The following is a 16377-nucleotide window of genomic DNA, read 5'->3' as shown; positions in this document are numbered from 1 at the left end:
CCCTCAAACTATCTCACTGAACCCTCACCGCTGCCTGTGAGGCAGGCTCTGTTGCTGTCCCCATTTTACAGATGAAGATCTTGAGGCTTAAGGTCTCCGAGGCGAGAGGTGATGCCAATGAGGACACAGAGAGACACTCAACGCCATTAGTGACAAGGGAAAGGCAAGTCAAAACCACAGTGAGATCCCTTCACACCCACTAGGATGGCTGGAGGCAAGGGGACAACAGCAGGTGTGGCAAGGATGTGGAGAACAGGAACGCTCCTGCTCTGTTGCAGGGGCGTGCACTGGTGCAGCCACTGTGGGAAGCCTTTCGGGGGCTCCTCGGTTCAACATGGAGCCACCCTAGGCTCCAGCAACGTCACCTCGAGGTGGCCGCCCAAGAGCCACGAAAACATCGGTTCACACAGGAAGTCAGGCACTAGTGTCTGTAGCAGTGTTGGTCATGATCGCCGAAAAGTAGAAACAACCTAAATGTCCATCATTTAGGCTGATGGCTGGTTAAATAACACGTGGTCTCCCTGTACAAGGGGAGAGTATTTGTCCACAAGAGGAATGAAGCACTAATACCACAATGTGGAGGGACCTAAAAACGTCACGAGGGAGCGCCCGGGTGGCTCAGTCTGTTGAGCGTCTGACTTTGGCTCAGGTCACGATCTCGCAGTTCATGGGTTCAAGCCCCGCACCGGGTTCTGTGCTGATGGCTCAGAGCCTGGCGCCTGCTTTGGATTCTGTCTCCCTCTCTCTCTCTGCCTCTCCCCCACTCATTCTCTCTCTCTCTCTCTCTCAAAAATAAACATCAAAAAAAAAAAAAAACTTATGTGAAGCAAAAGGAGCCAGTCACCAAAGGCCACGTATTGTGTGGTTCCATTTATAGGAAATGTCCAGAACGGGGAAATCCACAGAGACAGAAAGAATAGTGGCCACCAGGGGCTGAGAAGGGCGGTTAATGGGCAGGGATTTCTTTTCAAGGCGATTAAAAAGTTCTAAAACTCACTGTGAGGATAGTTGCACAACTCGGTGAATAGACCAAAATGCCCTGACTTGTACCCTTGAGGTGGGTGCACTGCGTGGTATGTGAATTACATCTCAATAAAGCCATCGCCCCCCAACCAAAAGGAACGGTGCCCAGTGGGCCCCCAGGGCCCTGCGTGGAGCCCGCAGCCTGTGTATCACCGGCCGGTCCCTTTTTGCCTCCCTGTGGGGCTCTGGGGGACCTGCGTACAACTCCTCCGGTCAGCTGCCCCCCAAGGGGCCTCCCCGGGCCGAGGCCCCAGCCCTTCCCTCACGCGGCGGGACCCACGCACACAGGACGCGCCAGATAAGCACCGCCGAAGTCAGGTGGTCCACTGAGACCACGGGCTCCTCCAGAGAGGAGCACTAAGAAGGATGTCTTCTGTCTTCTGCAAGTGCGCCAGGGCTTTGACATGTTTTTCCGCCCGAAACAAATGAGGCGGGAACTCTAGAGGGTGTGTTTATACTAGGTAGAGAGTTCTCCAGACAGTTTGGCTTAGAGGTTGGAACGTGGGGTCCAGGGCTGCAGGGGCATCTGATCCCCAGCACAGACTCCACCGACCGCAACCCACATTCCGGCTTTATTCTAGCCATTCGACTGACACCCTCGCCCCTTATAGAAGGGCTTAGAGACAACCTCCAGCCTTTGCAAACGATATTTTAAAACCAGCTCTCGTCTCATTACACAAAACGACGTACGGCGTTCGCGGCCACGGCCCTCCGGTAGGCTGTAAATTCGTACTTAAAGTCGTTATTTGTTATTACAAGTCCAGTGGGAAGCCTCTTGCTAAACTGGCTGCACAGCCTTTGTGTGGCGGTGTGGTGTCGTGGGATCAAGGAAACAGTGTCTGTGTCAGAGAGATGAAGCAGAGACTCATAGTTTACTTTCCAATACGTTTCTATGATCGTTTCTTTTTAAAAAGAATTTTTTTAAGTTTATTTTATTTATTTTGAGAGAGAGAGAGAGAGAGAGCGTGAGCACTGGAGGGGCAGAGACAGAGAGAGGGAGAGAGAGAATCCCAAGCAGGCTCCGTACCATCACCACGGCGTGGGGCTCGAACTCACAAACTATGAGATCATGACCTGAGCCCAAATCAAGAGTCGGTCGCTTAACTGACTGAGCCACCCAGGCGCCCCTCTGTAATCATTTCTTTCTAATCTCAGACCCCGTCTCTTTATCCGTTGAGTTTGTTGATTAGACGGCCTCAGAAGCCATCCAGCCCTAACCCCCTCTTTGGCACCTTAGCAAATAATAAATCACTACAGCCTTTTGGCAATTAGCAGCTCATGTTCCTCTCGGTTACGCCTTTCCTTGCTGGTGGTGTGGCCAAATTTTTCAGAAATGTGTGTTTATGCTTTTAAATGCAAATTTAACTCTGTGGGAAAGAACAGGTTTTGAAAAATCTTGCCCCTTGCTTTGTGATCTGCATGTTGGAACGACTCATAATCTGCATTTCAGATGCTTCCAGACCACAGCTCAGACGATACACTCCGAACATTTCATAATAAAAATAGATGACTTTTTTTTTTTTAAGTCAGCTGGGAACAAAAGTCAATGGGGGGCAGATACAGTGGTTCACGAGTGGAGGGCCGTACTCCGCCCTCTTGCCATTAGGTGTGGTCACGTGACTTGCTTGAGCCAGTAAATTCCAACAGTGGCAGCAGGGGCCACTTTTGCATGGGAGCATTTAATCGTCCGTGTGGCGTCTCTGTCTCTCTCTTTGCCTGCCTCATAACGGGGGAAACGTGGGTCCCTATGGAGGCATTCGGCTGAGCCACCGCCTAGGTCACCCACCCTGAGAGTTACCCAGATCTGCAAAGGACTTTGCATGAGCCAGAAGTACACCTTTGTTGCCTTAAGCCACTGAGATTTGTTCTTTTCCAGGGCATACTGGACCCATCCTGAGTGACACAGTCGGTAAAAAACAAAGGATTTGTTTTGATGAATATAAAGATTTGAAATCAGCAGCTGTGGATGACGATGTGTATCTTTCACCCGTCTCAGCCACCAATTTTCGTATTTTATTCTGACTGCATAGATTCGAGAAAATACAGTTAAGTCGTTGCAAACACCAGCAGATTCATTTTACTTTAAACGCATAATGAAGTTTTTAAAAAAAATCCCTCTTGCTCTCTCAAGAATGCTCAATTAGAATGAACCCTGGGTGGCTCAGTCGGTTAAGCGTCTGACTTCGGCTCAGGTCATGATCTCACAGTTCGTGGGTTCAAGCCCCGTGTCGGGCTCTGTGCTGACAGCTCGGAGCCTGGAGCCTGCTTCGGATTCTGTGTCTCCCTCTCTCCTTCCCCCTCCCCCACTTGCACTCTGTGTCTCCCTCTCTCAAAAATAAACAAACATTTAAAAAAAAAAAAACCTGTTTAGAATGAACCCAATCCCTTAAAAGAACAGACGTGGTAACTTGCATTTCCAAGTTGAATTCCCAACAGCTTGTAACCTGTATATTCTTGTCATAAGCGTTAAGGCCCCCGAAGGGTACGATGATAGGAGACGAGGATTCAGTAGGTAGAGAGGGAAAGATTTGGTCCTGGGGTCCCTGGGTGGGGAAAAACACCTATTCTGGAACAATGCTGAGAGGGTCGGGCCACAGCAAGCCCCCTCAGGCGTAAGGTTCCTCTTAAGAATGGAAGAGAGCCCACCTACCCCCCTCAGGTTTCCCCTCTGGAATGTGACCCAAGACCTAAGTATGGCCTTAGGCCACCCCTTACACAATGGAAACAAGCCAATGGGGAGTGGACAACCCAGTGCCTACAGCTCTCAAGCCAGTAAGGGTAGAACCTGGGAAGGAACAAGGAAGGGAAGGGGACGCTGACCAGAACCTTATAAAACAAGGACCCTCCCCTATAGTCCTTGGTGTTCACGTTCCAATGTCCTTTCTCTATAAAGACAGCTTTCTTCCTTCCAGATCTTCTACTCTAATAAAGTTTGCCTCCTGCTCATTTTGTGTCCCCCTTTTCCTTCGTCGAAGTGGTGAGACAGCGAACCCCGGGTATTGTGGTAAAAAATCCTGCAACACACTTCAGATTCTGGAGCAGGGACCTGAACCAAGAGGAGTGAAAGTTTACTCGTTTGCTGCTCAGAGGGGCTCGGGCCCGATGAGGGCCGGTGCAGAGCTGGGGCCTGAGCCCTGCCTCCTGTTGGGACACAGGACACGTGGGCAGGGCCACGTCACCTGTAGGATCCTCGGAGGCCAAAAAGGAAAGGAGGCTTGTTACGGGTCACACAGCAATGAACGCCACCCAGACATATCTATCCCCCGACACCCAACTTGTCCAGGCCGGAACCATTCAACCAGACGGTCGAGGGTGGGCGCTCCAAGGGTGCAGGGCCCCCAAGGAACCGCAGAGTCAGGAGAGGGGCCCCGGAGGAGGCAGAGCTGCACTGAGGCCAGATGAGAAAGAGAGAGAGAGAGCAAGCAGGGAAGGGGCAGAGAGAGGGGGGGACAGAGGATCCAAAGCAGGCTCCACGCTGACAGCAGAGAATCCAAAGCCGGGTTCAAACTCATGAACCGCGAGATCATGACCTGGGCCGAAGTCAGACACTTAACTGACTGAGCCCCCCAGGTGCCCCCCGCCAATGTGTTTTTACAGACCAACCCTGGGACTCTGCCAGGTCACCCCCGAACCCCTGGAGACGAGCATCTGTCCTGTGGACCTTCCCGATGGGGGCACCAGCACAGACCATGGCCTCCCTGCAGCCTCCCCGCTCCCACACTCCACAGTTGCCAGGCCCCCCCGGTCCCCCTGCCCTTCCCCTCCTGAATCAGCCTCACCCTCTCCCTTCAGGACCATCTTGCCAGCCTCCTCCTGGGCCTCTTGACCTCTAGATTCTCTAGTCCCTCCACCCCACACATGGAAGCAATCCGGGTACCCTCCTGGCTAGAGTTCTCACTGACTCCCTATTGCCCAAGAGACGAAACCCGAACCCCATTACTTGCCTAGAAAGGGGGAAGCCCTCATCATAGGAGGGGAGCCACCTAGAGAGCTGACAAGGCCCAGGGACCACGCCTGCCACCTCTCCTGGAGGAAGATACTTCCTCTCCAAGAGTAGGTCCTGAACAATGAAAATGTTTTGCTTTAATCTCCTTGTAGACACAGGCCCAGGTCCTGAGGTCAGTTGGTAAAACCCAGGCCAGGACAAGGAGGGACAGGGAAGTGGGGCTCTCTCTGGGCTCTGGGGGCGCCTGGAGGAACTGAGTGAGATACAGGTGGCCCACTTCAATGTCAGGCCCTGCACCCTCAGAAAAACCTTCTTGTTTCCAGGCAAAGAGAGATACTTGGGGATCCTTTGGGGGACCCCAGAGAGATGCTGTCGGCTGCGCACCCCCCCCCCTCCCCGCCAACCCGGCTGAATCACTTGGAACAGCTCCAGGACCCGCAGAGCTCTGAGGGAGGTGATAAAGACAGGGGGCCTGTCTGCTGCTCACCGCACAAACACAGGGAGGCTGGGGCCCAGAGGGGGCACGGCATCGGTGGGAGGTTGCACAGCAGGAGAAAGAGAGTCCCTCTGTTGGCTGAGCACTTAATTGGGTTAGGGGTGTCCATCCTCCCCCCCACACACACCCTCCAAAGCAGTGAGGAGACTCACCACTGAGGCTCAGAGAGGCTAAGTGACTCACTCAAGGCCACAGACCCCGGGAGTGGTAAAGCAGGGATTCGAACCCTAGGCTCCCATGCACTCGCATTCAGTGCTCCTCTGAGAATACAATGGCCTATTCTTTGGTGCTTGGAACTGTAAAACTGCTTTGCTGGAAACTTTCCCAAACATGTGGGGACTGACAGCACAGAGGCTGCATTCTCTTCCTGCAGAGTTCTGCCGAGAGGGGAGGGGACAGACCACGAGGTCAAAGGCAGGAAGAGACAATCAACAGACCCAGGATGTGTGGAGCCAGCACCTTCCGGCCCCTCTGTCCAGCCCCCCAGAGGGACACGGTAGGGCCCCATTTTGCAGACGAGGAAACGGAGTCTCCGCGGGGAAGTGGCCCATCCGTGCCCTGCTTCACTAAGGGGCAGAGCCAGGCCTAGAATCCAGACAACTGTACGGGAAGTACCTTCCCTGGACGTGCTGTGCAGGCTGGCAGCTCCCGGTGCAGGCGGGTTCCTGCTATAAATACAGTGTTGACTCCTGGTAACCTTAGCCTCCAGGCTCCCCTGTCCAGGCACAGGGCCATGAACCCAGGAGCCGACTGCCTGCCACTGTGCTCTTGATCTGTGAAGTTTTCCTGACACGGTGACAAGGCACCGCATTTTGTTTTTTTTTTTTTAAACAGGCTCCAAATTATTGGAGACAATGCAGAATTGGCTAGCCATCTCCAAAGTGGGAAGGGCTGCTGTTCAGATGAGAGCGCAGATGGCCTACAAGACCCCCAGCCCCCACCCTTGGGCGAGCAGGGTGGGATTTCCTGGATGGGGCTCTTGGTCTGGGTGTGAATCCCGACTCTACCGTAATTTACCAACGGGGCAAACTTGGACAAGTCTGTTTGCCTCTCTGAGCTTCAGTTCCCCCAGCTATACAGTGGGGTTCATGCATGCCCCTCCAGGGATCGAACAATGTCTCCAAAGTGGCCAGGACACAACACACAAGACACAGCAGACCCCGTGTTCCTTTCATTTTCCTCTTTGGCTGCAGCTCATTTATTCGTTGAATGGTAGTTACAACAGCTACACCTGTTAACAGTAAGCCTGGTGTTATGTTAAGTGGGTTACAGGCCTCCAGTCACTTACCCCTCTTTGGAACTTAAGGAGCTAATGTCCTATCATTGTTAACAGAAGAGGAAATTGAAGCACAGTGATCCGGAATAATCTGCCCAAGGTCACACAGGTCACACAGGTCGTGGGTGGAGAGCGGAGAACTTTCCCAGGCCCGGGGATTCGTTTGTGTAAATAAGTAGAAATATTTCACAGCAGTCTCCCGGACCCATTCACTGCCGCGAGGTTGGCATCCTAGAAAGTCTGGCACTTTAGACGACACCTTCTAGGAGACCCCTCCCCAGTAAACAAACACGCACCCTTGCCCCCCAGGTGCTGTCTTTACTCCTGCCAACCAGATTGCACTGAGAGTCCAACCCGGCAGAGACCCAAAAGCATCCCACGGTATTTTACAGGCAGGAGGCCAAGTCCTGAGCTTGCCAGAGGTGACCTTCCCAGCGAGGGTGGGCAGAGCCACGGTGGTACCTGTCGCCCCCCAACCCAGCTGACCGTCTCCTACACAGCGAAGGGGCAGTAAAGGCCGTGTCTCCTCCCAGCCTCCTGGACACACACACACACACACACACACACACGCACATGGCTCCCATTCCATCGCCCTGTTGGGCTAAATATTGTTCTGGCCCTTCCTGAAATACCCATCTACATGCGGGTGGTTTCACAAGCTGCTAAAAGCAGGGCCGTGTCCCTGGTGGAGGGAGAGAGCTATTCCGGGTTCGTGTCAGGTGTGGGCAGAGCCAGCCAGAAAGGGCCTGTCTGCTGCACACATCCCCCCGCCCCCCCCCATACTGGCTCCTCGGCGGACAATTCCTGGCAGCCAGCACCACTGACGCCTGGCGGAAGAGGGTGAGGTCAGGCCATTTTTGTCGGTGTCCCCCTCCCCAACACACACACACACACACACACACACGCAGAGTTCCAATTCCGACTTGGCCAGGTCCAGGCGCCGGGATGGTCCCTCAGACACCATGCGGGGGAGGGGAGGGGGCACACTGCCATCACTCACAATCTACCCCAGGACCCCAGGACAGCCAGACGTGCCCAGGATTCTCCACGGCGGTGCTTGGCAGATAAGGGATCCACGGGCCACTGCCGTGCCGTGTCTTAGGCAACAAGCCGCAGCTGGAGGGGCCAGACCGGGATACACAGGCTCCTGAGCCTCTGGGCTCCTGCCCAGGACCCTCCACCTGCTGCTTCCACGAAGCCACCACCAAGTCCTCACTGCACACTCACACCAACAGATAGGCTTTCACCCGCCAGCACAGTGAACCTTCCCAACCACCTGTGGGTGAGGAACTGTTACTACTGTCCCTTTTTTCACTTACGGGTTCTGAGCCTCAGAGATGTCCACCCCAGAGCTCGTCTTCAACCGGAAGGAGCCAAGGGTGGCCAGGCAGGGGCACAGGCAGCCAGTCCCCACCAGACCCCTTGCCCCGGGGAGGGCAGGGGCACGTGAGCAGACCCCAGTATCCGAGCACCCCTCTGCCTTTGCGTCCCTAGCCGTTTCCAACCTAGAGGATTTGGGGACCCGCGGGGTCCTGTGCCTTGTGCAGGCAGGCCGGGGGCTCAGAACTTCCCAGAGGTCTCAGACCTTTGGGGAATCAGATGGCAGCTGTAGGCTCCCCCACCCCGGATCAGTGTTCACACACACTCGTTTGCATGCGGTCGTGGGGGCCCATGGCACCCTGAGCCCACTGAGGGGCCCAGTCCAGACCCTGCCGCACTGTGGGGGTGAGCTCCGCACCCCCCGCTGGTGGCAGGAGGGGTTTGCAGCGGCCACAGCCCCCTGCTCTAGCCCCATCGGGAAGGCAGGGGGTGCAGCAGAACTTAGCTTTGAAAGTCCAGTTCCCCTTCCAGGAGCACGGCCCTCCCTCGCCCCCCCCATCAGGCCCCCCCCCCATCAGGCATCAGGCTGGGAGGAAGGGGGTCCAGCCCCACAGCTGCCTGCAGCCTGGGGTGGGGGCGCCCAGTGCCCTCAGCCACCAGGAGCTTTGGCTCTGCAACCGGAGACGAGGTGGGTAAATATAGCACTGCCACTCACCGGCCGAGGGGCCCTCGCCGTCCGACATGGTGCAGGAGACGGGCGGGCAGCCGGCCACCAGCCTGCGGGGACGCTCAGAGCCGTCAGTGGCTGTCACCCACCTGGTGGGGCTTGGGGCTGCCGGGCCTGCTCTGCGTCCAGTCCCCAGGCAGCGTCCCGCCCCAGCCGGCCCGGCTGCCCCCACCGCCCCCCCATGCTGGGCTGGGCAGATAAGAATGCGCTCCAGAGCCAGGAGCCCTCAGGATTGGTGGATAAATCTGGGCACTGCCCTCCCCTGCCCTGGGCCTCTCCCGGGCTGCCTCGGAATGTTTCCTGCGAGGCTGCTGCACCCCTGGGTGCTCGGGCAGTCCCCAAGAGCCCAGCCCCAGCCCTGGAGACCCCAGAACGCCCACAGCCTCCTCTCCCTGGGAATGGTTCCACCCGGCCAGTGAGTGGCTTTTACGGCCAATGAAGGAGACAACGGAGGGATGCCCCCACTGAGTCCGTGGTTGTCGTCTTAGCTCTCTGGAGCGGCCACGACCCACCCAAGGCCACACGGCCAGTTCGGGGTGTGACCAGAGCTGGACTCTGGAGCCCGACTGTCTGTCTCCAAGGCTACGGGAAGGCGTGGCCCTTGCCTTCGTTGGGCAGACCAAGAGCAGCCACTTTTGGGCACCTTGTGGGGTGCCGGCTGCTCCACGTGTGCTGGGGGTGCTCTGGGGGGGGTAGAGATGGATCCCTGGGGGCAGCCATGTGACTCAGGGTTGGGCACAGAGTGGGTCCTCAGGAAATACTGGTTGGGAGAACACATCTCAAGAAACACTTAGTGTACACTTGCCGTGTGCTTGCCTAAGAGGCAGGGTGGTCCTTCTCTTGGGTCCCCACAAGGGCCTGGGCCAGAGACCAGGGCAGGGAGGCAAGTGGGAGGCTCTGGGCTCAGTTCCCAGAGGCATCATGCCAGGGCTGGGCGTCGCTGAGCCCCCCAGGGCTCCAGGTCTACCCAGTTCTGCACGCAGGGCCTAGAAGGAGTAAAGTGGCTTAAAGAGAAGGAGAGAGGGTGGTGATCGATCCCAATCGGAGAGATACGGGAGGGCTTCCTGGAAGATCTGGCATTTGAATTATGCCTTTGAAGAATAAGAAGGTTTTTTCAGGGGAAGAGAGGGCATTCCGGGAATAGAGACCAGCAGGTGCATAGAAGAGCACCAGGAAAGCTCAGCTGGGACTGGAGGGTGGCAGGTGTCCCCGGCAGGGGCTGGAGGTGATGATGATCCCGAGGTCAGGTGGTTGACATTTGTGGAAAGGGTGGCATCCAAGGCTAGGGAAGTCAGGGGAGGCTTCTTGGAAGAGGGGGCAGACACTGTGCTTAAGGGTCCATGAGCCTCCAGAAGATGCGAGGGGCAGGAAACAGCATTCAGAGGCCCAGCAGCTCTTCAAAGGCACTGAGGCCTTGGGGCGCCTGGGTGGCTCAGTCGGTTGAGCGTCTGACTTTGGCTCAGGTCATGACCTCATAGTTCCTGAGTTTGAGCCCTTCATTGGGCTGCTCACCGCTCTCAGTGCACAGCCCACCTTGGATCCTCTGTCCCCCTCTCTCTGCCCCTCCCCCACTCTGCTTTCTCTCAAAAATAAAACATTCAAGAAGAAGAAAAAGAAACAAACAAACAAAGGCACTGATGCCTTTCCCAGCTCAGACACCCGGGGAGTGAAGACAGGGGAGCCCAGGCCACCATGTTTCCGAAGGAACTGCCTTTTGGAGATGGGTGGGGGACAGCTGCAGTCACACAAACTGTCAGAGGTGATAGCAAAGGAATTCAATCCCTATACGGTGGCTCCAGGCCTCCGGGCCTTTGCCTGTGCTGTTCCCTTGGTCAGGAATTCCCTGTCCTCCCCCCATCTCCTCCCCTGTGAAGCCTTGTCTGGCTGTCCCTGAAGGTGGGCCAGGCTCCCCTGTGTTCTCCACAAACCGACCTCACTGTGGCCAGTGCCTGACCCTGGTTTTGTCCACTTCCTGCTGTCTGATAGTGAGCTCACTGTCACTGGAGGGATGTAAGCAGGGCTAGACAGCCACTGGACGAGGACACAGTGAAGGGAGTTCACTGTGGGGTTAGATTAAATGGCTTGGGGACCCCTCGAGGGTGACCAGCTTGTGCTGGTTTCCCTACTTCAGCCCTGAAAGTCCTACCTGCACCCTGGGAGCCCTCGATCAGAGGCAAACCAGGACTGGGGGCCATCCTGGGTCTCTCCTGAGGTTTTTACGTGAGAAAAGACAAAAAAAAAAAAAAAAAAAAAAGCAAGAGGAACTATCTCTGGAACCTCACAGTCCCACCCCTTCCTCCCCAGGATTTCCCCTCCTCCCTCCCCCCTCCTAACTCGATTCCAGGTGAGCTCTCTGGGAATGGAAAGGCAGCGGCCCTGTGCCTTGGGCGGGTGTAGGCAAGAAGCTGATGCAAGTCAGCAAGGAGAGGGGAGGAGAGGAGAGGGCCTCAGGGCCTCCCCACCTGCTAAGTGGGAGGAGTCTCACCTGCCAGGGTTTGAGGACTGATGGAGATAGGAGATAACGAAGCAGGGCCACCAAATCTCCGCAGGTAGCAGTGACATCCCCAGGGAGGGGCGGGGCCTGGGGGGGGGGCGCTGGAACCCACCTGCAAGCCCTCCACTCAGCACTCAGCTGTCCCCCCCCTACCCCGGGCGGGGTCAGACCTGCTCTGCTGGGTGGCCTTGCGTAGGTCCTGGCCCCTCTCTGTGCCTCTATTTCCACATCAGCAGAGCATTTACGAGCACCTCCTATGTACTTGGCCCTGGGCCGGGCTGGGGGCAGGGGGAGCCCACGAGGCGAGCCCGGTCCCATGGGACCACGCTCAGGTCTTCTCTCCAGCAGCACCTGCTCTGGGCTCCCTGGGATGAGCTGGGTCCACAGAGAAGCACACGCGAACTCACCTCAGGGCACCCCTCAAGACTGCCAGTTGCCCGGTCCAGGGTGGCACGGGTGTGCCCAGTGCTGGACACACAGCGGTGCTGCAGCAAGAGCCCCCCCCCACCCCAAGCCACCTGGCGCCCCAGACAGAGCCCCTCACCTCGGCCACTGCCGGGTGCACTGCAGGACCAGGGCCGGGAGGAACACCCTGTCAGTGTCCCAGGGCCTGGGTTGGAGGCCACTCTGCCAGCCCCCCTCGGCGACTGGGACAAGCTGACCCTCGCCTCGGTTTCTCATCCCAAAATGGGAGACTGTGGAGAGGCTGAGCACCAGGGCCCAGAAGCCTTGGAGGGGCCGTCCGCCCACCCCCCCACCCCCCGCAGCCATCAGTGCGTCTGCCCCGGGGTCCCACCCAAACAGGCCTCCCAGTGTCCAGCCGCTAGAGCTGACCTCCTGTGTGCAGGCCACCTCCCCTTCCTGTCCCCGGCCCCAAGTACCTTCCTGTTGTTTTCTATGGTGGGAACACGTGTTGGGGGAAAAAAACAACTTGGTTTCTCTGCTCCGAGGTCCCTGCAGCAGATCTGGGCTGCTGCGTACGTGTGCAAACGCATGTGACAATGCACGTGGGTGCACACAGGCGTGCATGGCGGTGGGTACGTGTGTGGGGAAAGTGTGTGCACGTGAGAATGTGCGAGCGCATCACAGGTGTGGGTTGGTACAAGTGAGCGTGTGTGTGTGCACCTATGTGCATGGGAGCACGTACGTGTGTGTAGGGGGGTGTGGAAGAGCGTAGGGGAGTGTGGATGAGTGTGCACGTATTCCTGGGTGAGCACGTATGTGCACGTGCAGGGGAGTGTAAACACGTGGGGCATGCATGTGCCCCCGTGAGCTTGGGTACGTGTGTAAGAACGTGTATGTGCCTGTGGGGGCTGTGTACACATGTGGTTGTACCCTCTGGCTCCTGAGAGCACATCCTGTATCTCTGACCTCGAAGCTAGCTGTCTGTGTCCCTGGCATGGTGCTGGCCGGCCCCTGGGGCTCAAAGCAAGTGTCTGTCTCTTTGTTCAACTGCCTGAGCGAGATGTGAGCACAGGTTCAAGGGGGGCGGGGGAGTGCAGGAAAGGCGGGCCACGGTGGCCAGGGCAAGCATGAGGGTCAAGGGGGACCTCTCTGAGCAGTGTCATGCAGACAGACGCCTGGAGGGTGAGCCGGCAGCCCCGGCAGGAGGCGGGTCAGGTGCAGAGCAGAAACAGGGCTGGCAAAGTGGTCGGGGCGCTGCAGGAAGGGACAGTGGTGGGCGATCTGGTGAGAGGCGCAGGCGGGCTGCTCGTGGGGCCTCTGAAGTCTGCAGGGGTGCAGGTTGCTTCAAGGGGAACAGGGCAAGAGGGGTGCACATTTATTGTGCATCAGTGGGGCCAGCTCTGAGCGGGGCCCCTTTCAGGCCCTGCCTTACACCCCCGCCCCACCTGCCCCTACACTGCACAGCCAGCCATCTCTGCTGCTGAAAGGAGGGTGCCCCAGGAAAGGAGCTTCAGGGCCGGCCCCACCAAAGGCAGGAGCGGCCCCCCAGCCTGGTGGGGCCAGGGAGGAGGCCCACGCCCCGCCCGCTGGCACCTGTTCACTCCCCATTTGCACAGATACCAGCTAGGTCTCAGGAGCCCCAGTAACTCCTCCCTGCTGGAGACCCGGTCTTCCTGGGCCTTGGGTCCCCCCCATAACAGAGGGAGGAAAGTTTTTTTCTAATGTTTATTTATTTTTGAAAGAGAGAGACAGAGCATGAGCAGGGGAAGAGCAGAGGAGACACAGAATCTGAAGCAGGCTCCAGGCTCTGAGCTGTCATCACAGAGTCCAGCGCGGGGCTCGAACCCACGGACCGTGAGATCATGACCTGAGCCGAAGTCGGTGGCTCAGCCAACTGAGCCCCCCAGGCGTCCCGGGAGGAAACTTTTGAACAAGGAGCTTCCCCTGGGACTTTGGTGGCTACGACCCGAGGAAGGACAGCGGATGTCCACACTGGGTGGACCACACCTCCTGGGCCTGTGACCTTGGGCAGGCCATCTAGCCTCCCAGGGGTCGTGGGAAGGACGAGGCTGTGCTGTGCTGCAAGGCCCTGGCACCAACAGGCCTCACGATACTTCCCAGGCCTGTCCGCTGCCTGAGGTGAAAACAGACACTTCCTTACAGCTCAGGACACAGCCCACAGCCCCCAATACATGTAGCCTGAGACACACAGACGTGGACACTGAGACCCACACGGGAGAGACGGATACACGGTGACAGAGAGACCACAGAAACACAGAGATCGATGGAGGGAGAGACACAAGTGGGCACCCGTGTGCACCACTCCCGTGCATCTCTGGGAGCTGCTTTCCCACACCCAGCGGCTCCCACCCCGCCCAGGCCCCCTAAGCTGAAGGCCACCTGGGAGGCCTTGGATAAGCCTCCCAGACTCCCAGCCAGGAGAGAAGCTCAGGGGCCCGTCCAGACGCACTCGGTGTCCCTAGGGTGAGGGCGTGGGCAGCCCCTGGGTCCTTTGAGCAACACCCTCACTTCTGGGTGGAGGCCGAGGAGCCACTGTCACTTGGGGTGAGGCGTGGGGCTGCCGGGGATGCCCTGGCCTCCTCCTCAGGCTCCAGGGCTCACAGCAGGGGGGAGGCCCCCAGGGAGAGTGAGGTCCCGCCCCTCGGGGCCGGGGTTACAGTACAGTGGGCTCAGGGCCGACTGCAGTGGGCGCTCAGTGGTGAGCTGGTGGCATCGTCAGTGTCATTGTGGCTAATACCTTGGACTCCTCCTCACCTGGGGTCCCAGGCCACGCAAGGGGCTTGGATAAGAGCTCTCCCTGTGGGCTAGGGTTAGAAGAGCCCCACCAGAGTTGCTGTCGTCATCCCCCACGGCCCCCCAAAACTGAGACCGGCAGAGAAGCTGGGCCCAGAGAGAGGGAGCAGGGAGGGGAGGCTCGTCCTTTGCCCTTGCCTGCCCAGCACTGACCCAGGGACCCTCCACATCCCACCTTGGGGGCCAGGCTCCTGCACGGAAGGCCCCAGTGCCCCCCACGCCCCTCCTGGCCTGTCTTGAGGCGCATGGAGCCTCTTCCGGGGTAGGCCTGGGACTTGGGCATGGCAGGGTGGGGGTTGCTGTTGAGCCTTGCCTAAGGCAGGGGGTTCTGGGGTGCCCCCTCAGGGACCTGCAGACTCGCCCCTAGCTACTCAGGCTGCCTCCTGCTGGTGGTGACCACTCTTCCTCGCTGGCCCTCGGTCTGGCCCGCTGGCAGGGACTACCCAAGGTAGGCAACATCCAGAGGGTGACCACAGGTTTCCCCAAGCAAGGAGGAAGTTCAAGGGGGACGTGTTCTGGGAGGCACAAATGTTTCCAAAGCTCCAGGCCAAGGAAGGGCCTTCACTCCATCTGTACCCACCCAGCCCTGATTCAGAGAAATGGCCCTCCAGTAGCAAGTCTTCCCCACTTGCCAGAAATACCCCTAGTGTCTGCCCCCTCCCCCTAGGGCTATTTATAGACTTGCAGACAGAGATGCCCAAGGCTGTCTGGAGCCCAGGGGTGAGGTCTGGGCAGACATGTGGATTTAGGTCATCCACCCCAGGGGGGTGAGAACCGCCTTTGCGTCACACACTCATCAGGAAGCCTGCTTAGGATGCGGGATTCTTGCCCCAGAGGAAAACAACACCCCTGCAGAGGGGCTGAAATGTGGGAAGAGCCGCTGGCTTGAGCCCCCTCTTGCCCCTGCCCTGAGGTCCCCCTCCAGGTGGCCATCCTCCCTGTCGCTGATCACCCAGGAAATACACACATACACTGTTTCTGGGGTCCACCGGGGCTGGACCTACCAAACCCTGGACCAGTATAAAGGACACCACACCCGATTAACCTGCCCAGGTGGGTGGCTAATTGTGGCCCTCCGCCCACTCACGTCGGCTGCCCCTGAGGCCCAGCAGGGTCACTAGGTGACTCCAGAGCCAGACTCCTGTCCTCAGGTGCAGAGCAGAGAAGAAAACCTCCCACCTCCCACAGCTGGGACAGCTTCTCACCCCCAGCCCAAGTTCTCGAGGCTCCCAAGGCCGACCCCCAGCGAAGGCCGGGCCACAAGCCACCCCGAGGACCCCTCATCACCAGCCTCCAGGGCCCCGGGGCAGAGGACACTGGAGGTGGCTTCGGTTCAGCCAAGAGCGTGTTCAGTGTTACAGCAGCTCAGCCCTGAGGAGTCAGGAGGCATCCCCCAGCCCTCCCAGGCGGGAGGCAGCCCCCTGCACCCCTGCCCGTCCTCCTAGTGCGCTTCCCCGCCACTGGGCTTTTCTTGCCAAAGCTGCCCCCTCCGGGCCGGCCGGCGTCCCACCGCAGACTCAGCCCACCGCCAGGAGAGGTGAGGGGGAACCACTCAGCGATCGCGGCACTGCGGGATAGCCCCCCTAACGTCCCCCCCGCCCGGCTGTCGTGCCTCGCCGTGCCTCGGTGGCCCCACCTGTGACACGGGGATGGCGACGCCCACCTGCCCCCCTCCACTCGAAGGCTCAGAGGACGCTCCAAACCACGAGCGCCTGGGCCCGCCGGGGTTTGCGCCCTCCCGGCCCGACCCCGCCCCCAGGAGGCCGGGCTTGCCTAGCCGCGGCCCCGCCCCCTCCGGGCCTCGGGTTCCCCCGCGGGACCGGGCGGGCAGGCACCGCCCACTCGGCCACCCGCAGGAGCGCCGGCCGGAGCGCTG

General features: G+C 58.6%; 1 protein-coding gene across 1 annotated transcript in view; it reads right to left on the bottom strand.

Moving 5' to 3' along the window:
* Positions 1 to 9255, bottom strand: part of EML1 (EMAP like 1) — a 185158-nt gene extending 175903 nt beyond the window's left edge. The window contains exon 1 of the mRNA XM_027066600.2: positions 8777 to 9255. Within this exon, the coding sequence (XP_026922401.2) occupies positions 8777 to 8804 (28 nt within the window). The 5' untranslated portion in view covers positions 8805 to 9255. The remainder of the gene's footprint in view (positions 1 to 8776) is intronic.
* Positions 9256 to 16377: the final 7122 nt, after the last annotated feature.

This window comes from Acinonyx jubatus, chromosome B3 (assembly GCF_027475565.1).
Source record: "Acinonyx jubatus isolate Ajub_Pintada_27869175 chromosome B3, VMU_Ajub_asm_v1.0, whole genome shotgun sequence".
In the NCBI taxonomy this organism is placed as follows: Eukaryota; Metazoa; Chordata; class Mammalia; order Carnivora; family Felidae; genus Acinonyx; species Acinonyx jubatus.
Note: the sequence above shows the minus strand (reverse complement) of the source record. Positions and strands in the feature narration are given on the sequence as shown.